The sequence below is a fragment of the Dermacentor variabilis genome, chromosome 3, assembly GCF_050947875.1.
Source record: "Dermacentor variabilis isolate Ectoservices chromosome 3, ASM5094787v1, whole genome shotgun sequence".
NCBI classification, from domain to species: Eukaryota; Metazoa; Arthropoda; class Arachnida; order Ixodida; family Ixodidae; genus Dermacentor; species Dermacentor variabilis.
The window spans coordinates 104,543,924-104,569,778 of record NC_134570.1 but is presented as its reverse complement, the minus strand read 5'-3'; the positions used below and the strand labels follow the sequence as shown (position 1 = coordinate 104,569,778).

Genomic DNA, 25,855 nt, shown 5'->3' with positions numbered 1-25,855 from the left:
CTGCTGCCGCGATTCTTCATGCCAGCGTTTTGACAGCGAGCATCCGCTGTCATCGAGTGTGAAATGTTCATGTTATCCTGTGCGCGCTGACGCCGTGCTGGGTAATTTAGATGTTAAGCGAATGCTTACAACGAGGCGTTCTACCCCGGTGGCTGCAGCGTATGGCGCGGCCGCGCGAGCCCTGTCTTAAAGACGATCTGCGTCGCGGACAGTGCAGGCATCTAGGCGCACCGAGGGCCTATAGCATCTCGTGCGCTATAGCACCCATACGCCTGCCCGTCACCCACGTTCAAGAAGTAGTTCACCTCACTGTGTCATTTTTCTGCAAAGCCGTAGTGCCGCTACACATATTTGTTCTGTTTTTGTTGCATCACTGCATTTAGTTCCGTGTTTCCTTGGACTACCAAACGGAAGAGTTTTATGGAGACGAATCCACACACTAAGCTATACCGAGACGATAAAAGCGCATGAAGCACTTCATGCCATGCAAATTTTCTTCAAGAAAGACACCAGTACAGCAAAGGCACCGCCTGCAGCAGAGATGTGCAAGGAACAGGCAGTATAGCTGCTATAATTGAATTTAATAAACTCAGTTGGTAGGCAGCACGTTTCCTGTGTTCTCTTGGCACGCCTCTGTTATAATTGGCGCCGTTCAAATATGAACCATTACGTGCCTCCGCTATTTGAAATATTAACAAATACAAGAGTCATGCTTTAAATACTCACACCAATTATCCGATATGGTCTGACCGCAGTGGCAAATCATAATATGGCCGAGGCAGAGGAACCGCATGCCGTGTAGAAACTGCAGGGCGTATTGGTTGACGTTGCTCTTATCGGCCACCGTGAACAGTATCCGTGTATTGGACGTCATGGAGAAAGCCTTGGCCACATTCATCAGTGCTCCTGGATCGTGTGTATGTTTGTTATACAGCGTACATGTTCTACGTAACTAGAGCGAAATACAAGGCTTTTTATATTATATTTAGACCAAATTGAAGATGAGGGCCGACGGATAGAAACATGCTATAACATCCTTCAGAAAGGCTGGCGAAAATTTGGAAAGGTGGACCTATAGCTGCCAAAGGTTGCGTTGTCCCTTTAGACATGCAAGATTTAAGTTCCTAATGCCATTGTGTCATGTGCGTGGTGTCACTGGTTCCGGCGGCTATTTACTAAAAAAAGCTGAAAAGAAAAGCACTCGTTTTCATTTGCTCATACCTAATGTTCTGGAATTGTCACGCGTACATTTTATTTTTACTTTAGCCGGTGATAGTTTTTTATCGGGTTATCATTTTTAGCAATTGTTCGCCCAGCACAAGACGCGCCTACAGCGCTTGAAATCTTGTGGAACTTGACGCTAATTTTATAGCAAAATTTACTCGTTATAGTCAGATTTAACGCAATAAGGTAATAGTATTGCACACATTCAACGTACATGAGCGCCACCCGTCCCTGCGGAACAAACTGTGAGACAACTATTTATTGGGTGTCTGAAAAGTAACTCTGCAATGGAAATGGTGGTCTTGCAATCTGAAGTATTGCTTACGGCACTGCAGTGATGAGCACAGGAGATGCCGAAAATTTCCACCAAAGGAGGGAAGACATGTCTCTACACGACGCTGCATATTGTTAAACACTCGATGGAGGGTTTCTGAACTTATCTATGTGATTTGCTGAGGAATGGCTGTCTGTATAGCGGCTGCAGTGAGCGAGGATTGTATACGTGCACCTGTCCTTTGAGTTTAACCCACAGACCTCACCAAACGAAGTACAGGAAGGTATTCTGCAAGAGCCCACCTAGTGGACTGTCCATCTCTGCCGCTGCTGATTGGATGCAGCTCTACGAGAGAGGCGGAGAGGAGCGGCCCTAGGGAATCAGCAGCGGCTGAAATAGACAGTCCACTAGGTATATTTTTGCAGAATACCCCTCGCCCGCCCCCAGGTATTGCACTTCATACAGCATGTCAAGCTGGCTTGTTATGCACAATTATTATCACATAGCAGGTGGAGTTTTTCACTGCAGAATTACTTTTCGCACACCCTGTGTAGCAAACAGACTCCCCCCTGAGTTTACATTTTAAGAGCGACGACTGTGTTCGTCGCAAATGTTGTGATATGAGTGCACATTGTTTTTTTAGAACAGCTTTACTGAAAAAAGTTCGATTACTCATTAGAAATAAAGATGTGGTAAAAAAAATTATGGGGTTTTACGTGCCGAAACCACTTTCTGAACATGAGGCACGCCGTAGAGGAGGACTCCGGAAATTTGGACCACCTGGGGTTCTTTAACGTGCACCTAAATCTAAGTATACGGGTGTTATCGCATTTCGCCCTAAAGATGTGGTTGTAGCAATGGATTGTTTTAGGGAAAAAAGCAAGAAAAAGAAGTTGTTACCCTCTTCCGTTCCTCAGTTTCTGATTCGGCTAGCAACATCTGAAGTCTGAAGCATTCAAAATAGTTTGATGGCTGGTGGGAGGAGAAAACGAAACCAAGGAGGAGTTCTTCAGACAGTGGAAGTCTGGCCACAAGGTTTGATCAACCTAATGAGCTGCATATAGAAGTATGGTATGGTATGGAGAACTTTATTGGGTCCTGAAGGTCAACCATACGTTGACGCGGGCCGCTCCCACGTTGGGACTGTCAGGCCGAGCCCTTCAGCCACATCGCGGGCCTTCTGGACTGCCCGTAATTGGTCAGAGAGTGATTCACTGTGAAGTGTGCGAAAGTATATCTGAAGTTGAAACAAGTGCGTTCGTCTTCCCCATTTGTTTTATCAGGCGGACTTCAATTTGCGCACGTATAAAGATGCGTATATGAAAATATGTCACAACATCTAACACCGTGGTGTTATGACCGGCCGGTAAACGGCAATTCGCAACGAGGAAAAAAAGGTTGTAACAGGGCGTACGTACGGTATTCTTGCATTTTCTTCGGCAAGCGATCCACAGAATAGTCCACCAAGGTGGCGGCCATCACGACGACTAGGAGGACGCATAGAAAGATGCTGAAAACAAAAAAAAACAAATATAAAAAGAATTATCTTAGAGTTTGCTTGTGTAGGCATTCTGCTACAAATGAGCCGCTATCTCGGCTCACGGCGTTGGAAAGCTGTGCTCCCACTCGACTGGAATAGTCATTGTGTATCATTAACGGTCGGCGGGAACAAAGTCGATGAGGAATCGTTTCAAGAACATAACTGAACTCCGCGGTTTTCGAGTGGAGAGGGCAAAATTTGACAAAAGTGTTAGAGCTGAAGAATACACGGGGTACACTAACTGCGCTGTTCCTACTTTTCTTTAAGTGTGGCGCTGAGCTTCACGTCAAGCATTTACGTTTACGACCAAGGGCGGAAACGCTGAAAAACATGCTGGTCAAGTGGCCAGCAGTGGTCACGTTTGATTTTCATTGAAAACGTGCTTTGGAATTACGCATGTTTGATTTATAAGAACAAACTACACAATAAGATTTCTTACGTAACCTTGGCGGTCATATCGAAAATTCCACCAGCAACAGCAATGCATGTACGAAATGTTACATCAATATGAATTTTTCGCAATGGCAGTGTTTTCTCCAAGTATTGATCTGCAACTACTTTGTGGAGCTGATGGATATCTGTTGCTAACTATTGTTTGGGTGGCAACAAGAGTTCTTACAATGGGGAGCTATTTAGGGTTTAAGAAGTAAGGGCCCGCTGCACTCCCTGTCAAGTGATCGAATCAAGAGCGCAAGAAGCTTTGAGCTTCTTGCGAAAAGTTCTGCCTGATAAGGTGGGATCAGCAAACAAAATAAATAAAACTGGGTTAAGCTTGAATAACCTGGGTGATTGAATGATTATTTATTTACTGTTTCATTGGTTATTTGATTGGCTGACTAGTTCATTGATTAATTAATTGATTCGTTGATTGATTGGTTCATTGATCGGGCGAACCAAGCACGCATGCAGAAAACTACCAACCAAGGAGTCCCAGTCTACTACTACTTTCGGTAGCAGCAATACTAAAAGAAGATTCAGCTTGGTTGTGACCTAATAATCAGAATGTAGAGAACGTATACATTAACGTACACTATGCCAATCTGCGCGTTGGTCCACGGCTCAGGGTCTGCAGTTACGCAGTTGGACACTTTCAGGCGTACTAGAGGTGGATTCACTGCAAACAAAATAAAACGGTAGATCAATGTGTTCAGCAGGGCAAAGACTAAACTTTAATCGTAAATGTTAATCGTAAGCAGCTTTCCGGTGCTATTCACTAGGCCTAGGCTTTCAACAATTTTCTAATAAATGTGGCTATTGACACTGCATCGTGACACATAATGTTACTGTTTGTGATAAACGTATCGCCACGGTCGCACGCATGTTTCCTTCGTTCAATTTGCTAGCTACGTTCGTTTCACCGAGTAAGATACAGATTGCTAAAGCATTAATGTTGTATAGGAAGGGCGATTGCCATGAATTATGGCATTGTATACCTGTATCTGACTTGCATCTCACCTGTCAATCTTTTGAGCGCATTTAAGAAGGTAATGCACATCATAATATCATTCTCCACTGAAAAATTCAAACTGGACACAGAGTGCCCATTCGGTATTCGCAAAAGTAGATCTGCAGAGCTCGCCGCATTACTTTTACGAAAAAAATACATTGTAAGAAACTTTGAAAAAAAATATAATACGGTTGCACTATTCTTTGGATATATTACGGTATTTTCTTTACTTAACCACGAACCTTTATTAAATATAGCGTAGTCAGTGTGGCATACAGGTATGCATATTGGAACAAATCAAACGTTATTAATGTAACCGGCAACAAATCGTCGAAATCAATAACTGAAGGTCACAGATTACGAACGTAGTTTGCGGAGCTCCACAGAAAAGTACATTAAATATTATGTTTTATTTTGTATGTAAAGGACGTGTTACGTAATAATTGTAGTGCAATGTTTCTTATATATGCCAACTACACTAGCATTTTCTTTTCTCTTATTAGCATAAATCACTTTACACATACACACAGTAAAAGATATGCAGTATAATCGTTATCTAATAGTATGAAAATTATTTAGAGCAAGAAAAAGGGGATAACTTTTTATCCCAAATAACAAGAACAAAGAAATCCCCCCAACTGGTATACATTGTTTTAAAATGCCGTAGTATTGATTTTTTTGATCGATCAATTTAGGTGCCAAGGCGTAGTACTTTCTGCAATTGTGTCATGGAGTATCCACGTAAATCTGCTTCTGCCCAAAAGATTGCTCACATAACAGGAATACTTCGTCGCCTCAAAGACCTTATTTCTGCGTAGGGGAAGTTACTTATCTATAATTCCTTGTTATACTCTCACTTAAGCTACTATCTACTAGTCCAGGGTAAAACGAAATTTTCTAACCTGTAAAAAAGGTACATATAATGCAAAAGAGGTTCATTCGTTCTGCTTATAATAGCCATTTAGGGACACCAACTGCGAATCCATTTATCAGTGATTCGCGTTAGGATCCACCAGTTGTACCACTATACAATAAGTGGTATGATTTAAATGTGATATAAACACAACCTGAAGTAACTGACAGCAATTTCTTGTTTAGCAATGAAAAAAACTGGGTTATGATACAAGTCAAGCCGAAATATGGATGGTATCAACAGCGCTCTTCAATGCTGGAATGCAACGCTTATCGTGTATTTTGCCCTGACTTCACAATTATTATTAGGTTTTCATTTGCTTTCTTGCAGTGCAAGTTAGGCTTGAAGGTCGTAAATGGAAGAACATAATTTCGTTCTATAGATACTTTGTGCATTGTGTGGTTATATTTGGTACCTTATTGCTTTAGCAATGGGGTCTCTAATTATGTGTTTATATTGATGTGATTTCTGATTAGGTTTTTGCTGCTGCGAACCTTTTAAATGAGGGCAGCGGGATAATCAAACTGCTCAATGGCACATTTTATTCGCCGCTCCTATGTCTGTTTGTGAAGTAGACGAAATTGATTGACAGACTGATTGGCGTGCGCTTATGTGACGCTATCTGCCTCATTTAGTATTACAGAATGTTCTGTATATATCGAAGCAGTCAGAAAATTTGTGTCTGAATACTAGGGGGGGGGGGGCACTTGGGGATGACCTTAGTTTAGGAGTGCGCAGAAAGCCGGTAATTCTATGCAGTGCATACAGTTACAGTTAAGATTGCCTTGTTTACAGACCCAGGCTCCATACTGCTTTCTCCAGCACCATTTCGAGAACGCAAACCGCACACGCGTTCATGCAGAGAAGGAAGTCATTTCGAGCCAAAAGGTGCTCGTAAACGTTGCTATCACAATAATGTCTGCGCCTTAGAGGTGGACGGCCGTCTGACTTTCGCTATGCAATCACGCAACCTCTTATAACTACTAATAATGAAAATAGAAAAATAATAAATCAGTACAAAACCACTGGAGTAGAATGACCGCCAGGAGGCTATCCGTTCATTAAATCATTTTCTTCTTTTATCATTCGCTATAGCTGGACATCGTTGTAACGAGGTGTCCTGATTCGTCTGTGTTTTATATCACATGCAAGAAATTCATACTTATGCGCATCTGAAATCGCCAAATTATTTTATCGTCAAGACGTACCCACATTCACTAAAGCTTGCAAGTCTTGCTGGTTGCAGTCCTCTGTAAAGCATATTGCCATGCGAACCAGCGGAATATCTTTGGCGGTGAAGTAATTGCTGAAGTATTTCATCTGAAAAAGAAAGAAAATTATCAGAAATTTATTGATGGTAAAAGATGCATTTCACTTAACAACCGTAAGGTAGTTTTGACAGATCAGATAAACAAAAATGACTCGCAATTGAAGAAAATTGATCACGTCAAAACCCATCTATGCAGCACCGAATTATTATGCACAGCCTGCGTTCGCGCGGTGAAAGCAGCTTTCATTTTTCTAGCTTTTGTGCGCGCTCTCTTTAAAACACACACATACACGCAAGTGAGTGTACTAGCTTCGTCGCAGCTCTCGTTGGCATTTTCGTGATCTTGCGGTAACGACGCGCAAGCACTGCGCACGCATTGTAGGCTAATCGCAACTTCATGTAAACGCTCGCCACCTAGTTGCCGCGCTGAGAAACTGCCGATCCAGGTCCAGGCTTAAAGCGAAAGAGGGTCTCCTATCGCAGCATGCGCTGACAGCCTTGTTCGCAACTCATCATGATGCAACCGCGTACACGCCCAAAAATGTAAAAAAAAGGATACACAGAGTCTTTTGTTGTATGGAATTATGCGTGCGATCGCGCTGAAAAGACAGCAATATATGATTTCATCTTTTCCCAAAGGAAGCAGACGACACGCATTCCTGGGCGATTTGGACAAGAAATTTCCCTATTGGGAAAAGGTGACACACTATGCTGGTTTGTTCTAAACACCTCACTCGGGACTTCTTTCTTCCCGGCGAGAGGAACACTGTTTTATATTCGCTTATTTTAAATATCTTCCTGGCGTTTCAAATAGCGAAGTGTAGTACTTTGTTTGTCTGCTGGCACTGCAATAAATTGCAGTTACGTACGCTTCAGCTTTGTTTGGTTTTGTCCGTCTATAGTTTTCTGCCACAGCATAAATGTTACTAATGCTTTAAGCAGCAGGAATATCGGGGCCAATGTACTTTTGCATGCAGACACGGTGGCATGAAGGATATCTCAGCAGGCCTAAAGTTAATCCTAATAAATGTTATGCCGCGAGGGGAGACATCGCTTTCATAGATTTCTTTAATTTAGTTGTGCAAAATGAGGATGCTGTTTTTTCGTTCAGCGTGGGGACCTGTCAGTTGATTTGCTCACAAGAAATTTGCGAGCAAGAAAAAACGGCACTCGTTCCAGCTTTGGAGCTTTCTACTTGTTCACAGCGCTGCTAGTTCTAATTAAAACACTGTACGCACAGCTAAATTCCATTACAGCTACTTCAATTCGTTTCCAAGTTTTGCACTTACAGTATTACAAGTGACTTTAGCCAAGAGAGAAACCTGGCTAAATTTTGGAAGCTCGTTGGAAGGAACTCCACCTCGACCGATTGGTTTTTATCGATTTCTCTCGTTTCAATGAGGTCTAAGAATTTCTGCGGGCGTCAGGTGTCTGCTGTGTTCCTAAGCCTAGATCCTGCCATTGCGTACTGCAAGCACGAAGAAGCACTGGTAATGAGGTCCAGATAAGTTTCCCACGTATCAGCTAACTATAAAAAGAAAGATGCCCCACGACTCACAAGCAGAATTAACATTGATTTTTATCTCATGACACACTGACCAGATAACATTGCAGTTTTTAGCCTCGCTCGACCAGTGAACAATATTCATATTTATCCTTTTAAAGCTCGGCAGGCGTTACTGCCTATATATTGCGAGATGCTGTATGTGACATGCTTTAACACGAGGTCTGGGACGGAGGTGCCTACGGAGGTGGAAAACAGGCAAGTATCGTACCTGTACTAAGGGAGCAACGCCACTAACTTGTACACTTCGGAGGAGCTCCCTACGCCCAAGCACTTCCTTTTACCCTGCAGTCTGCATGAAAGGCCCTTCGTTTTTGCAAATACCTGACGCAGATCGCTGGACAACCTGGACTTTAGCAAGCACAGGGCAAGCATTTCGGCGGTTCCGTCTCTGAAATCCTTGAGACCAATCAGAATAAGGTGATCATCAGCAAGGACCATCTAGGCTTCGACGAAACACCTCGATCAATGCCACAAAAAAGAAACATGAGCCATCGTAGCCCTCTTGAACCTGGATGTCGTAGCCATCTTTGTTTATCTAAACAGTGTTGCCAGCACAAGTAACGGGATCTGGTGTTACCAATCGAAGCTCTCTAGAGACGGCAAGCGCGTTTGGCTGCAAAAGTCACAAAGCCAACTGGACGCACCATCACCCAACCCTCATTCGGTTCCGATGGAGCCAAGGCAACAATCTGGCTTCCACCGCTGGCTTGAAAGTTGTACGCACAAGTTAGAACACCTGCTTAGGAGCAGCATGAAAAGCGCACCATCGTGCATACACTGGTCGGAGCGGACCGGACAGTTTACATAACGGTAAAATCTGTGTAATCCTTTTTCAAGAATGCAGATGGTATTCTTTCGGTCTCATCTCGTGCACCATTGAGATGCGACGCATCCAGCGCCGTTGTATGTGCTCGGCTCCTCATCATGCCAGCTTTCATGAATGACATCAGTCAGGCAGTAAATATTGCAGTCGCCTTCAATTCATCACCTACTGTCAAAGCTGTCAAGTCTTAAAGCGATGTCTTTGCCTCAGTCTTGGCACTATGGGGTAGGTACATAGGTTCCGGTCTCGCCTCGCTTTAAGAAGCAAGAAATAATGTTTTACCGATGTGGGAATCGAACCTCGGCTGCTATACCAAAATGCATGTATGCACGCTCTTCTAGTTATTTGTGTGTTACGGCTCTTGTTATGCCCGATATTTTCATATTTGGATTTGTTTTTTTTTATTCCTGTGTCTTTTTTTTTCATCCTCTTGAGTACACTTGGGCTTAACTTGTTTTCTGCGGTCTTTCTTCTACTGTTGTAATAAAACTATAGTAGTGCTTTGATTTTTTTTTCATATTGCGGTTCTATCGCTCCTCCTTCCATCGTTTAACCTTAATGATGATGATATATGCATTTTTTTTTGGCGCCAGGGCCAGGAATGTCCAAAGAGCGCCAACGTTTAACCTTGACAGTAGGTCGCAATAAATTCATGGCTCTGGAACCTTTTTTGTATTTATTATGTGTGAAAAAACTGTAATCATTGTGAGAAGTAATAAAGTTACAAATAAATTAGAAAAATTTAACGGAATTGAAATGCAAAAGAAAAGGGTGTCAATGAGACGTTCAATAGTGGTGTCGTGTCTGCGTGTCTTCTCGAGAAGCACTCCACGAAGGGGACAGAGTGCCCGTGGGTGGAATAAGAAGGCGGAATAAATATTTCAATTGCACTAATAATCGCGAAAGAGTTCAAAATTATTGCGTGAAATCCTCGCAATTATTTAATTATGCACATCGATTTGCAAACAATGCTCCACTCCTCGAGCACTGTAGTCCAAGGATTAGAAGGGGGCTATCTGCCAAAGGAACAATTACAGGAAAGACAAAAAAACTGCATAGTGTTTAAAAAAGAACGTAATTTACGAGCACAAGGTAGTTTAGGGGTCATCTAAGCTTTTATTTACTGTAGCGGTTCAATCTCCAAAACAAAGCTGCTACACTGTCGTCACTTACCCTCGGGTGAAGGACGTCTGTTACGGCCAGAATCGCAGCCTCTGTGGCAGTTCCATTCTTGGAGTAGATAAGCAGGTTACAGTACTGGCCACGTGTCAGTACGTTTCCGTAATTGTCATGCACCACCGTCTCTAGACACTCGTCGAAAGCACCAAGGTCAACACGAGACCCCTGGAAGAGGCCGGTTGGGTACTTTCCGGACGCGTCGAACACTGCGTACAGAGTTGGTGCTCGTCACCATACTTCGCTGTGTTGTAAGAAACAATGCTACGTTTTCAGAGGAAAAAAATGTGTATTTAAGACGGGAAAGGGAGAAAAGGTGGTGGATATTGGAGTTACCAGGAATGTATAGATTTTTTTGAGATTTCAGAGACACCGCCAGATCGCACTAGCAGTGGCGCTATCGAAGAGATGTCGCCATGATAGCCTAAATGAATGGTTCCTGTTGATGTCAGGTATATTCTTGGGGGCAGTTGCTGGTAGTTGTTTTCAAACTCGCATGACATAATACATAACACATAGTGCATAACACATCCTCTACAAGCCTTTTGAAGGCACTGCGGGGAACAGGAGAGAATGGTCGCGCTTGTCGGCACTCTAGCAGACGCCCGGAAACGGAAGATGTAGAATAGGAGTGCGCAGTGATTTGCCTTAACGATACAGCCAACTATAGATATGCATGCTGTTCGATCATGCTATCGGTTGAACGCATTTGTTTCACTTCTTTTTGTTTATTCCGACCTTTACTTTCTCCTCGCTCTCATACGACGCCATGAGGTGCATGCGCTGCCACTTTGGTGGCACCACTATATCAGCGAATAACATTTTAGCTATGAAAGTGCGTACGAACCGCGCAGCTTAGTGAATGCCACCCCAGGTGTTTTGATTTTCACCGGTTGCTCAGCTAATTGTTCAGCAAGAAAGCGCGGACACAGAACGCCTGTCTCGCGCGGAGCGCATTCTCGCGCGCTTTCTCTAGCGGCAGTGGCGCGGGCAGAGTAGCGCCAGCGATGTGGCTCCACAGCAAACGTCAGAACTTTGTTTCCATATATGGTATCGCTGGACGCGCTACCCCAGCACTCGCTGCGCGCCTTAGTAATGACGTCATTGGCGCACTACGACGCACACTGCTATGGTGCGATCTCGTAGTCTCGTGCGGCACACTGCTTTCCTCCTCACTCATTCGCAATACTCTCCTCCTCCGCTTTTTGCCACATGCTTTCACTGTCGATTCCTTTTGCGCTTTCCTCCTTGCGCTCTCTTGAGTATCGCCGTCTTTCATTCGCCACTGCGCTCCGCGTTCGCTCTTTGATCCTTCACTGTGCTCGTTCGCTGGGTTACGCCGAGCGACGCCGAGGCCGATACTCAACGGAGGATTGGGTGCCTGAGAGCTTCGGTTTAAGATGTGCGCCGATCCCGTAGATTGCGCAGTCGCTCGCCTTGCTCTGCTAGCCGTACGGGTGTGCGTGCCAGAAATAGACAGCTCGGCTTGGCGCTTGGGGAGCTCGGTCACCCGCTAGGTGCCACGAGAAGAGGGCGTATTCAAGAAGACGCCCTGGTTCTCGGGCGTTCTAGAGGGTCAGGTGTGGCAGAATTGAGCTCCTAGAGAGAGAGGAAGCTCTCCGTGATACTAACGGGGAATTTCAACGTGGACCTCTCCAACCCAGCCAGCCAGTGGTTACTACATTACACGGGGAAAATTTCTGGCGTCACCCTAAACACCACGAACCGAGTGCCTTCTATGCATCGTGGCAGTGTCCTACACGACTAGTTCGCCAGAGGAGTCAATCTAGTCACTTGCAAGTACGTTTCATACTTCAGTACACATAGGACGCTCCTATTTATGCTTCATAAGATCGACTAGGCTGAAGAGGAATCAAAGTAAATAAAATAGAAGTTAATCATAGCGCTTAAGAAATGGAAATTCTACACAAATTTGCGTCATACACACCTTCCAGAAATGCTAGCATGACATAGATAATAATCAAAGATGATTTTTGAGTTAACGTTTTTTTTTTCATGATAGGCGACAAAAATTGGCCGAACTGGCTCTAGGCGAGCGGGATTCCATCTTCATAAGCTACGAGAGTATGAAAACGGTTTTTTTTTCCTGTCTTGTTCGATCGGTTCTCTGTGAAGCGCTGAAATTGGTCTTCAGAGATGCTCCATACAGAGAGCCTATTAACTTCTGACCTTATATTTTAGTACACATTTTGACACGAAATTTAAAAATCGATAAATCAATCCTTGTATCTAGGTCTCCCGTTCCCTTGCGCTCTAGCTAGATTCTACAAAATAAAATTCCGAAGATCATTGAACATTGCATATTACACTAAGCACACTTGTCCATACATAAATAGTACATAATGAGCAATGACAACATACAGGAATTATGTAACGAGAAGGACTTATCCGTACTAGGGCATTGATCTACAATACGCCCATAGGCAAACCCTATGCTGCCCAACCTAATTTTGATAATTTGACATGAAAACATGGCATCTGCATGTGTAATGCACTCAAGCGGAAAAAGGCTTTTATGTTCATGGTCGTCATGAACCTTCTGTTGATGCAAATGAAGTTATTATTATTATTATTATTATTATTATTATTATTATTATTATTATTATTATTATTAATATTATTATTATTATTATTATCAGCAGGGGTGGTGGCATTGCGGTATACTTCAGGGAATCATTGATGATCTCCGAGGTTACCGTTTCCTTCGGCACAGCGGAGGTCATGGCCTTTGAAGTATCCTGTCGTGGTATTTCATTTTATCTTCTTGCTATGTACCGACCTCCTAGTCAAAATGTGTTGGGATTTATTGACGAATTACAAACTATACTGAAAACCAACTTTGTTGCTAAAAACGTGTGCATGATAGGGGACATCAATATCGATTTGATGAAGGGTGATCGCCATGGCACTGAAAGTTACTTAACAGTACTCGCAGAATTTGGCATTGAACCACATGTCGCCGATCCTACTAGAGAAGAATTTCTTAATAATCGCATTACAACTACTTGCATTGACCACGCTAACGTCCGTGCGTCGGACATTTCTTCAGTGACCGGAGCTGTAATCAGACAGAAACTGGCAGATCACTATTACATTGCGTGTCGCATTATGAAAACAGACTCTATGCAGCACGCTAACTCTACCAAGTGTGTTGTGACCATTCTAGACCAAAAAAAGTTCGATATTCATGTCACTGAATATGATTGGGATTCATTTACTCATCATAACACTAACGACACTGCGTACGATAGCTTGGTCAGGATATTAGGCGAAATAAAGAAAGTGTGCAAAAAAACTTTGGTTGTGAAGAAACGTAAAATTGACTGTCAGTGGCTGACTGCGGAAATCCTGGCTGCTATCAAAGAAAAGGACACTTTCTGGTCTCGATGCCGCAGGGCGCCAAAAAATGACAAACTTGAGCAGAATATCGTTGCATCAGAAATAAGGTAACTGCGCTTATCCGCTTATCAAAAAGGAAGTTCTTTGCACAGCAGTTTCACAACACTCGTCGCGACGTAAGGAACACTTGGTCCCTGATAAACCAGTTACGTGGTAACATACGCTTGTCCGTCCAAGAAGCAGTGGAGCATAGTTTCGGTGTAGTGTCGCCTATTTTGGCTAATGAGTTCAATAACGTATTTTCGGCTGAGCAACGGGTCGCAGTCCAAACTTTGAGCTCGACAAAGATTAAAAACAGTGTATCGCCATCAGCCTTCCTTCCTCTTATGACAGAATCTGATCTTTTCAGCATTTTGTCTAGTCTGAAACGTAATAAATCCGCCGGACTTGACAACATTTTCATAGCTGATCTGATAAGAAACATTACAGCTCTGAAACATGCTCTGCTATTTATTTTAAACGGCATAATTGCAACTGGTACATGGCCAGATTCACTGAAGAGTGCTCGCGTTGTTCCCCTGTACAAAAGTGGGAAAAAGAATGATATTGCCAACTACCGCCCTATTTCTGTTCTTTCCTGCATATCCCAGATTTTAGAAAAACACGCACTTTCTGTGATCAATGCATTTGTTGCTAAACATGACCTAATGAGTGTGAATCAGCACGGATTTGTTAGTGGATCTGGAACACAGGTGCTATTAGAAAATCTCTCTGATTTACTGCACCAAAGCCTGGAAAACAATGAGGTGGCATTAGGGCTTTCTTGGACGTAAAAAAACCTTTCAACACAGTAAATCATCAAATTTTAATCTCTCAACTGTATTCATATTGTTTTAGGGGTCCTTTTTTGTCACTAATTAAAAACTATCTTCACAATCGCTCACAAGTAGTCATGTTTGGGCCTATCTGCAGTGACGCGGTAAGTCTGGTGTCCGGTGTCCCGCAAGGGTCTATCTTATCTCCTTTGTTGTTCAACTTATATGTGAATGATATATGTGACCACGTGAAAGCATCCACGGTATTCCTTTATGCCGATGACACTTTACTAGTGTCAAGCAACCCTGAGTTTTCATGTGCCCTGGCTAACTTTCAAGAGGACGCTATTAAAGTTAGTGATTGGTTTGCCTCAAACTTAATGCAAATAAATAGCACCAAATCCAGACTTGTCTGTTTTCGTAACCCGCACAAAGATGTACCAAGCCTCGCTTCCATATATTTACACCCTTCATATTGCTCTTTGCGCTCTTGTCAACCTATAGCTAGCGTCCAGTCGGTTAAGTATCTTGGTGTGCACATAGACAGTGATCTGACGTGGAGTACTCATTTGACCCACATTTGTAAGAAACTTAGAAGTGTTGCATGTTTGTTGTTTAATTTAATAACCACGATGCCTTTTTCTATCAGAAAACTAATCGCCCAGGCTCTGGGGTATAGTGTTTTAAGATACGGTATGTGTTGTTTTTTTAACTGCTCTTTCACATGGAAATGTCGAGTTAATAGGATGTTGAAAAACATCGCTACAAGCGTCCTCTACATGCCACAGGAGAATTTGCCCAGAAGTGTCTTTAGAACAGCCGGTTTGCCTTCTTTTGAGAATCTTTTTAAACAAATCGTAGTACTTAAATATTTTTGGAGCAGTGCATACAGGCACATAAATACGAAACCGGTACCGTTGAGACATGTTCCTCGTTATCTTAAACCGAGAGTGCGCACTCACTACGGTAAAGCAACAAGACGCTATTATGTTCCTGCTATCTTCAATGAACTACCGGACGATGTATTTTCTTTGTCCACCCGCAAAACACTGAGAGTTGCTGTTCAAGCGTTAGAGAACCTTTAATATGTACTGATGTTATCAGTGCATCTTTGATAATGTGTGATGGTTGTGCCAAATGCACAACCAGCTTCTGATGGAGTTCTGGTGTGGCGCGTAGATTGCCGCGGCTGCCGGTTGTCGCCGCACAGGCCCTCTTGTGGCTTCGGCGCTTCCGTTTTGTATGCTGTTTTAACTACACTGAATAAAGATTATTATTATTATTATTATTATTATTATTATTATTATTATTATTATTATTATTATTATTATTATTATTATTATTATTATTATTATTATTATTATTATTATTATTATTATTATTTGAATTTCGTTGTTCTCAGCGCCCGTTCGCCGTACGACTATAGCCATGTAGCCTGCTTCGATATCGCGTTTTCTTTAACATTGTAAACTTCCACTGCAAGAGGATGGTGCTAGAGCATGTGAATGTAGGGAGGGAAAGGCGAGGGGGAAAGCAAGCTGTTTCGCTCACGTCTGAGGGCCCACGGCTCGAAGTTGAGGAAGGCCCGCACGAATTTCAGAAGGGCCACGCTGCACTCTGGCCGCACCTCGGCCTCCAGCATCTTCCTCCTCAGAGAGGCCGGCATGCTTGCGAAGCCACGCGCAACCGTTTCTCGAAGCTCTCGCAGGAAATTGGACGCATCGGCCTGGTCCACACCAGTGGCCATCGTCGTGGTTGTGAACAGAGTCGCGCCCGAAGAAGCGCTGCCCGAAGCGTTCTGAAATCTTTCTGCATGTGAGCCATGAGTCAGCAAAGGCAGCAAGAAGAACACAGCAGTGGCAAGTGTTCGCCCCTTCACCGATGGCCGGCAACCTCCGCGAACTGGTGGCGTCGTGGAGGACATGGAGAGCTAATACCTTGAAGAGGAAAGTAAATATCTGTGTTTTTATTCCTTTAACAAAACATGTACGACAGCAATTAACGGATTTAAGAGTGATCCGACAGCCGTTAGATATGGGGTGCACATTAACACGTATGCAGACGAAGGAGGCAGGAGTTCTAGGCGTTTAGGCACTCGTCCTGTCTCCTTCGTATGTGTACGTTTTCATTTCGCCCCATCATCTAATAGATATGCATCGCGAACTAGCCCAGCAAGAAGTACTCTTGTATTTCGGTAATGCGTTTGCTTAGCTCAGGAAATGTTTTGTACTATCGATTATTGAATTGGTTATTCAATTGTTATAGTGCCTGTTCAATACATTTTAATTCTGCTTTTCTTTTTGCGTATTATTTCTATAGAATCGATACACTCTTCCAAGATATATTGCTATTTAAGGGCAGTTCAAATATCCAGTTTAACATGAAGGCGCACCTTGAGTCGGAATCATTGATGTTTTTCGTTTTTAATCAAATTTAGAAGATGAAAAAACGAGAAATCAAGACACGGTGATTGACTTTATATTCTTTATAAAGTAGATCTATATCCAGCTGTCTGTTCACACAAATTTGCAGGAGCAGCTGTGTAAAGCTGCAACCAGGCGACCAAATGTACGGAATATAAAGTGTGTACTATTCAAAATGAAAATAAATATATTCCACCAAGTGAACTACTATTTTGAGCACTCTAAAGATTCAGATGTTTTTTTATTCTGTTTTATGTTCTTTGTTATTCGCCCTATAACCTTTGTATTACGCCTAGCTTGTCCCATGAAAAGGTGTGTTCTTGTATTCCTTTTGTACTTTACTACCTTGTTCTCATCCTCACATCGACAATCCTCCCCGCCCCTTCTGTTATGTACTGCCTTTGGGCCATTCAGGAAGCAATAATTGAAATGAAACTGTAATTGAACGTGGTGGCTAGGAAGCACCTCAATAGACTTGAGAAAACGAAGTCGTTAAGGAAATAATATTTTCGAGAGTTGGTATTATTTATTCATTTACTTATTTATTTATATAAATTTGTTGCAAAATACCTTAAATGCGCAAACCGGAATTGCGTAAGATGGTACATACAGAAATTCTGGTTTTATGAACTCACTAATTATACAGTCAGTATACAAACACTACAAAAAGAACGACGATAAGGTTATCAGTAATAACTCAGTAATATACTAGACTCTATTATAGTAAAGATGCAAAGCCATTACACGCAAGTGTTACAGGAGAATAAGCGTGCAACATGTGACACAGACATGTATATCTCGACATCTGAGACATGTCGTACGTAGCCAAAAAAGTAGTGAACAACAAGATACAGGTGAAAAGGAAACGAAGCGACGAGCGCGGTGCAAAGCTAGTCACCGTTGTATGGACATTCCTGCTAAATACACAGCGAGACATACGCAGTAGTCAACAATGGAATAAGATAGATAAGAACGAAGAACTACAAGATACCTTTTTCTTAGGCGCAGGAATGTTGAACTACGCTTGGACTGTTATGCTGCCCACAAGGTGCATGATCACTCGGGCTAAGCCCGTCTAGACGCACCAAAGACGACCGAATGCACAAAGCCGTGTAATAAAACAAATCCTAATAAGAAGGGCTAGGTAACGAGGTCTTGTTATACGCGGTGCTGAACATGAAACCCTCGCCCTCACCCTCAACACTCTTGTTCAGGCACAAGACGTTGTCTGTGATTTGTATTTGTGGTCCACTTGCATTTTTCTCACGGTTATTTCCTTGTATCGCCGACGCATCGACTACTGCTGGGCACTATGCCATAAAATTGTTGTCGTCATCCTGTTCTGTTTTTCTGGTCCTTCATACCTTTCAAAATGTATCATGCGTAAGCAATGACTCGACAGACGGCAGCTGTCGTGCATATGTAAGTACTCCGCGGAATACATTGTAGAGAACCGCAACGACCCATCTAAGTGCGAACAGGTGAACTGGAGCGTGTTAAGATAAGCACAGGGGAGAGAGTTTCAGTGGAATGCGGATAAAAGGCAGGCAACTGAACACACGTGGAGCGACAGAGAAAAGCTCATGATTTAGGTTTCATAACATCGAATGTATACTCATATGTTACAGGTACAAGAGCATTTGTCAGGCGTTGCGTGCGTTTAACTCCTGCGCATTTCTTGACTTATATTCAAGAAAAGAATATAGCTTAATTTCCTTCAATTCGACGTTTGAACATGGCCCACTGCTGACTGGGCTGGCACACTGACTGTACTTCTTACCGATTTTCCTAGGGAGACTTAGGCTGCATGCTAGAAGTTGTTCACCACAGGAATTGAATATTAACTTCTCCCCGAGAGATTATTAGAGCATGTCAAAGAAAACTTGAGGCTGTTATCTATTTTAGCAGCCTAAACGTTACTGCGACACCAGAAATATGTTGTCATAAGGCTCCATGACTATACCTCGGCTGGAAGACGGTCACGGGGCACACAACACATCTGTGCGTGGACATCCCATTCTACCGTAACCCTGCAACAATGCCTCCCTCCTCACATGCATTCTATAACAGGTAAATAAAGCAATAAGTTCAAGGGGACTTAGGTATCTCTACGTGTATGAATGCGAAAGCATTACGACGCGTTCGAGATGACGACTCGCTTTACAAAACGTGTTGGTATTGTTTTTCACGTTTTCTTCTGCCATTTGTCGCATCACATACTTCGGCATCGTTCAGGTACTGGCGTTGACGCCCAAAGGAGTCGGGTGCTGCTAATGACTGATAAGTCAAAGGTTCGCCCATCAGAGCGCATGAAGTAAGTCACCGAAATCACTGCACTGACTGCCAGCGCCGCAACGCGCGACGCTTTATATGGACCGGCCACTGGCGCGGTCTGCTTTTGTGGCCACGCGGCCTTTTGTGTCATCTCCGTCGAAAGTTCGTCACTCGAAGCGAACGACAAAACTCTCCGACAGTGGGCTATTGCCGTCAACGACTTCGCAGAGGGAAGGACAGTACGGGAACTATGGCATGCAGAGCGGTATCGGAGCCAGCTGTGCAAGACGCCGACGACGACCGCGCGAGAAGTGGCATCAGCGCGTCTCCGTGAACACGTGACTTGCTGGACGATCTCCGGCTACGCCGCCGCATTTTCCGCGTCATGAGCCTTATAACGAGTTCACATTAATAGAAACATAGGATTGAAAGCGACAAACTACGGCGCAGAACACTTTGTCCTTGCCCGCCCACCATCACGCCTCAATGGTAGTACTGCTCAAATTCGGCATAACTCCTCAGGCTATAAGCAGCGGTGCGTGTGAAGTAATAAAAAAGATATCGTGGCAAGATCATTCCATTCCGTACCTTTGCAGCATACTTGCAGGTAGGCTAAATATGCCATGTCGTGGCTTATATTGACAAGACTGTCGATTAAAAAATTTTATACGATTACCACGTTTTAGACACCTCAAGAACTTTCTGCTATCTATCTATCTATCTATCTATCTATCTATCTATCTATCTATCTATCTATCTATCTATCTATCTATCTATCTATCTATCTATCTATCTATCTATCTATCTATCTATCTATCTGGAGATAAATCATGCCAAACCCAAGGCGCGACAAAAGAAGAGCATCCACATAACTATGAAAACTGCCAGGCCCACACGTATACTGCACAGCGAGATCAGCTGTTGTGATAGCAGCATTCGCTCGAGCATGCACCAAAGACGTGCGTCTTCAAGATATTTTTCCCAGCGACTGTGGAAGCGGAGAGTTTAGCAGAAGGACTCGGCCAGCGTGCCACTGGCCGATAGGCGCCATCCCTTGTTGTTGCTGTGCAGACTACCCGTATGAAGTTAGCCTTTGCGAAAGGAATTACTTGTTCTTACTATTCAAATGCGAATTAATCTTTATACGGCAAGACTGCATAAACTTTGTCTTGGTTGTATGTTTTCATTCGAATAAGAGAACTCTATCTTCAGTATCATAGAACTTCAAGAAATATTTTGTTTTTAAAGAAACCAAGCAAAATCCCCGCAATAAACCACCGTGCGACCTGCAGAGAAGGTTTCAAGTGAACATCTGAATGCAAGGCCACTTGTAGAGGCCACTTAGTCGCTTAACAGGTTCCGAAATGTTGATGTAGATCTCGTTGCGCGAGAATCTGCGCTCGTAGGCCGCGTACGTTTGACTCTGCTGCAAGGAACTACTGAAACAGTGTCTGTCTCTCTGTCCACCATTCTCTCGACAAGTTTGGCACTGGGTATGAGCCACGGGGTATGTGGCATTCATCAATGAGAAAAAGAAGCTTAACATTTTTTCCTCATGGTACCAGCATCATATACCTGCTGTTTATACGAACACTTTAATTAATAATTTAATTTATTTAACTTAAATGTTGGGTTTTACTTGCCGAAACACCGATTTGATTATGAGACACGACGTAGTGGGGGACTCCGGATTAATTTTGACCAGCAGGGGATCTTTAACGGGCTCCGAACTCCCGTGAAACGGGCGTTCTTACATTTCGCCTCTAAGGCCGTGATTCGATCCCGTGACCTCGTGATTAGCAGCGCATGCCATAGCCGCTGAGCTACCGCGGCAGGTTACTTTAAATAATATAAATATTATTTGGGGTTTTACGTGCCAAAACCACTTTCTGATTATGAGGCACGCCGTAGTGGAGGACTCCGGAAATTTTGACCACCTGGGGTTCTTTAACGTGCACCTAAATCTAAGCACACGGGTGTTTTCGTATTTCGCCCCCATCGAAATGCAAGTTTAAAGTAGACGCACACACACACACGCACACGCACACACACGCACACATGCACACGCACACACATGCACACACTTATGAAAGGAATCATTTGAGCACCGATAGTCGTTTCCTAGCTGCTCAGGTTTTCAAGAAGCCCTTTTGAGCCGCGAATCGGGCACCGTGCTCGGAATTAGAATGTGCTTTTGTTACATGTGTGTGGCCAACAGGAATTTTGCCACTAAATTCTGTCCACGCAAGGGCCTATGTGCGAATGCAGCTTTGTCGTAGAACCGACATCGTGCAAACTTGTGCCACCGATATCTCCAAGTTGTCGCAAGGATTACAAGCAGCCAAGTTCAACGTCCTTCGCGGACGTCCCATTCAATGCCACATGCATTAGCCTATACTGCATAAACAGTGAGTGAGTGACTTCGAGTGGCAAAAGGACAACGAAGACGACAGAGATGGAAAGATGGAGGCCAGTTAATTCTTCTGTTGTCACCAGAAATGAATGTTTTGCCGCCATATGCTAAATACAATGAGGTGTATTTTTCAGGTGTAATTGGTGGCCATTATAAAACATAAAGACGCCAAAAAACGGACACACACAAGAGAAGAAAATTGGACGGGGCGTGACTCGCAACTGCTTCATTCACAGAACGCAGGCAGATATATACTGTCGGTCAACACGCGCGCACAGAGCAAACTTTCATTCAAGCATCCAATCAAACATTCATGATACACAAGGCCCAAGAAACCTATTCTCGGCCTTATATTATGATAACGAAGTTGCACTAACGCACAAGCTGCCTTTCTTGCCTGTGTGATAGGCTTCAACCAGTTCCCTTGCTCTAGTATCAGTACTTCGGGCAAGAATCCGCACATCTGAAAAACGTGGTTCACAACAGCGTCAGGGACAGGTCCCGATGTGCTTAGGCAAATTTGGGCCCTCTTTCATTTGCTCAACATTTCTTTCATGCTCCCTGACACGCTCATTAATACAGCGCCCGGTCTGACATATATAGGAACGACCGCACGAGAGGGGGATCTCGTTGACAACCCCTTCGGCACACTTCAAAAAAGGTCGCCCATGTTTGATCCCACAGCCTTTTCCAGCTCCTTTTTTTTTTCTTTTTGCGATTTGAGAGCAAAGGCTTCCGATCTTCCTTGGGGCTGAAAACACAAGCGGGACGCCATGTCTGCTCGATACCTTCTTGAGATTGTGGGCCAGGTTGTGCACATACAGCACGGCCAGTGGTCTCACCACTTGCCGAGGGGCCTCTGCTCTAGCTCTCATCGCCTTTCTCTTCATTTTTTGTAAGAGGCTTTCGACTACTCTTGTTACGAGAGAACAAGGGAACCCAGCTGAAGCCAGCCTAGCTAATTGATCGTCAAAACTCGATGCCATTTTGCGAACACACGACTTCCTGAGCGCGGACTGAAGGCGGAGTGACGCAATCCCTCTCTTCACTAATTTTGAATGCGCTGAGTGAAATGGCAGAAGCGCTTTCTTTGCACGTAGGGCATAGTAAGAACAGATCTGCTCCTTACCGAACTCAATGTTAAGATCTAAGAACTGTAGAAGATTTCCTTGCGGCAGTTGATGTGTAAAATCCAAGCATTTTCCATGTTGTCTAGAACCACATAAAACATTAGGCACAACTTCTACAAAGTATAGACTCCCGTCCTTACGTGAAATAATTAAAGAAATCATCTACTACCTAAAAATTTTAAAAATCTTGTTAGCTGCTAAAACCTGGTGCAATACTTGGCCCATTTGTGAAACAAAAATTTTACATAACACATGGCCGACACAGGATCCGATGCATATACCAGCCTTCTGCAGAAAAAACCGCTGGTCAAACATTATGAAAGTAGACTCCATGTAAAACTGTAATATACTGAAATTGTCATCAATAGACACACCTGAAGAGTTCTGAATAGAAATAGGATGTACTCCCTCACTGCAAAGAACAGAGCATCATGGGGAACAGAATAAAATAAATCAGCAATATCCACAGAAAAAGCAAAGCCCACATTACCTTCAGTTCTTAGGATTTCACATACTGCATCCAATCTTTTCGTTAAAAACGGATCACCCGCCGTGGTTGCTCAGTGGCTATGGTGTTGGGCTGCTGAGCACGAGTTCGCGGGATCGAATCCCGGCCACGGCGGCCGCATTTCGATGGGGGCGAAATGCGAAAACACCGTGTGCTTAGATTCAGGTGCACGTTAAAGAACCCCAGGTGGTCAAAATTTCCGGAGTCCTCCACTACGGCGTGCCTCATAATCAGAAAGTGGTTTTGGCACGTAAAACCCCAAATATTATTATTATTATTATTAAAAACGGATCGTATACATCTAGTTTACGCAAATTCTTCAACAAGTAAGAGCTAAGTTGCTTCTGCCATGACCCTTTTACCGTCACTATTGTTCTGAAAGGCAGGTGTTGCTTGTGCGTTTTGACCGAGAGGAACACTTTCAGCGCGTTACTTTTGCTTTTGTTAATTTCTTTGGCAAGGCTTGGCCAACCCCAGACGCGCACATATTCCCACAGCGGCGGCTTTGACTTTTGTCGATTTTACTAGAATAGGTAAAACATTCTTTTTGATCAGCTGAGCTGCCCTTATCGAGAAGTTATCATCCGACATGACTACAAACCCGCCTTCCTTATCCGCTTGCAGAAGCGTTAGGTCATTCTTGCTAAAGAAAGACACAGTTGTTCCGGTTGACATATCTATGCGCCGTGTAGGCCACGGGTAGCTAGATTTGAGCAGGAAGTCAACTCTCTCAAGAAGGCACTTTTCTTATTCTTCTGGATCGGCCTTCCTTGCAATTCCACGACTAACGGCAATGAGCCCATGCGGCGCAACTTTTGGTTCTATAACAAACTTGGGTCCTTTCTGGAGAACAGACATCACTTTCTGTCGCACATCAATATCCCTCCACAAACCAATCACTTCTACATTTTTCTTGTCCTTTCCCGCTTCCCTGAGCAGACTGTTCAGCCTGCACATCCAGAGTTGTTCTGTCATCCGGGAAGCCAACCTCTCGATATACCGAATGTTCCTATCAGCCAGCCAGGCAGGATATTGTGTATGACAGGCGGTGCGGAGAAGATCGTTAAGCATGCGAACTTGGCGCCACAGCTCACCATATTCGTGGCGGGCGATCGTTTCTTGCAGCTTCATTGGATCGAGAATAGAAAGCTCTCTTTTTGGTATCCCTTGGGCTCGTTGGATTATTAACCAAGAGCCATCGACATTATTGTCGGTGTGTTTTCGTTGCTATCAACACGAGTGAAGATATGCCTTCCACGGTTTGTAATTTTGATAGCTGATTGTTGTTCTTTCAATACAGGGTAATATTTTTGTAGATGTGGCAATATAGACCGTGATTGCTCTCAGTAGTTTGAAAAGTTATGGCGCATTCGGTGAAAGCTATGCCATCGACTGTAGGAGCGATAAGCTACAGGCTTGAAAGAATGCCGCTTGGTTTACTACGAACACATTCCCAGAGGGACCAAGTGCTGAATTGGCCCTAAAGATAAATTAGGAGGTAATATTTACATCTGTCTACATGGCTTTTCTGTTGTTTTATGCATTTATTTCACAAGCGGGCAAATTGCCATACACTGACTACTACTGCTCGCAAAGGAGGCGGACGGAAGGCGCTTTGCCTGGTACACCGTGACTCAATAGGTATAAACATCTATCAACCTGTAGGAAACAACTGCTGCATGCCAGATATCTCGCGTCTATGGGTGTAATATTTAGAAGCACTCCTGAAGTTTCAGCTTTCCTTCACAGTTTCCTTATATTCACCGTGTGCTGTAGCATAGACCTCGTGTGCTGAAGCAACCATTCGATACATTTATTCGTCATAAAATTCAAACCGAAGCTTAAGTTAGGAACAGAAGCTGCCGCAAGGGGCATGAGAGGCATTGAAGCTAGGTCAGAGAAGGTGAGATAATCTCATGAGTGGCGCAATGAAAACGAAACCTACTATGAGTAACTCGATCTTAAGAGGAAAAAATGAAATCAGAAAAATCATTATATAACTCAAAGGAAAGCTCATTACTTAACGAAGTGACGTCAGGATGTCTTAGAACATGCAAATATAAAGTTAGATACAATATGGAAGAAGAAGCCCATTTTTGCTGCGGTAAAGCTAGGGAAACAATGGGGAATGTTTTATGTTGAATGTGCAGATATATACCCAGCGTTCGAACTAAACACCTCTGGACTCCTTGAAGCAGCCGTTGGGTTAAGCGAGAGCATGGGGAACGTAAACATGTCCGGAAGAGAGATAAGTTAGAGGTGATTGAAGGATTGATGGAAGAAAATATGTTAAATGACAAACAACGGAGGTGTACAAAAACAAAGTTCTCAGTAGGGGTTCAGAAAGTTTGTTGATGGGAATTATTCTTATTTTTGTTTGCTTTCGTTTTTTATTTTATTTAAGATACGTAGGACGGTAGCCAATATAGTAGCAAGAGCTTGGTGGCGCAATCCACCGCTTCATTCCAAACGGCACGCTCGTAGCATCAATCCATCCATCCGACATAATTACGCCTTATTTTGGCACAGAGAAATAGGATTTTATAATCTCAAATGACCACATTTTATCGATTCCACTCCAAGTCATACCCATAGTCAAGCAATATAAGCTACTTTGTTTTATACTGTTGCGATCTGGTACTGGGGTCCGTCGTTCGGACCCGGGCATTGCTGTGAGGGTCGCTTGTCTGCGCAGCCG

At 43.5% G+C, this 25,855-nt stretch overlaps 1 protein-coding gene across 1 annotated transcript; it reads right to left on the bottom strand.

The window, feature by feature from the left end:
* Positions 1–477: 477 nt before the first annotated feature.
* LOC142574665 (nose resistant to fluoxetine protein 6-like) lies at positions 478–18,060 on the bottom strand. The gene is made up of 8 exons (XM_075683702.1): positions 17,824–18,060; positions 15,961–16,346; positions 10,232–10,443; positions 6,607–6,718; positions 4,068–4,152; positions 2,917–3,008; positions 727–906; positions 478–530 (listed from the first exon to the last, which is right to left on the bottom strand). The coding sequence occupies exons 2-8, from the start codon at positions 16,331–16,333 to the stop codon at positions 478–480; spliced, it is 1,107 nt and encodes a 368-aa protein (XP_075539817.1). The 5' UTR covers positions 16,334–16,346; positions 17,824–18,060.
* Between the last annotated feature and the right edge of the window lie 7,795 nt (positions 18,061–25,855).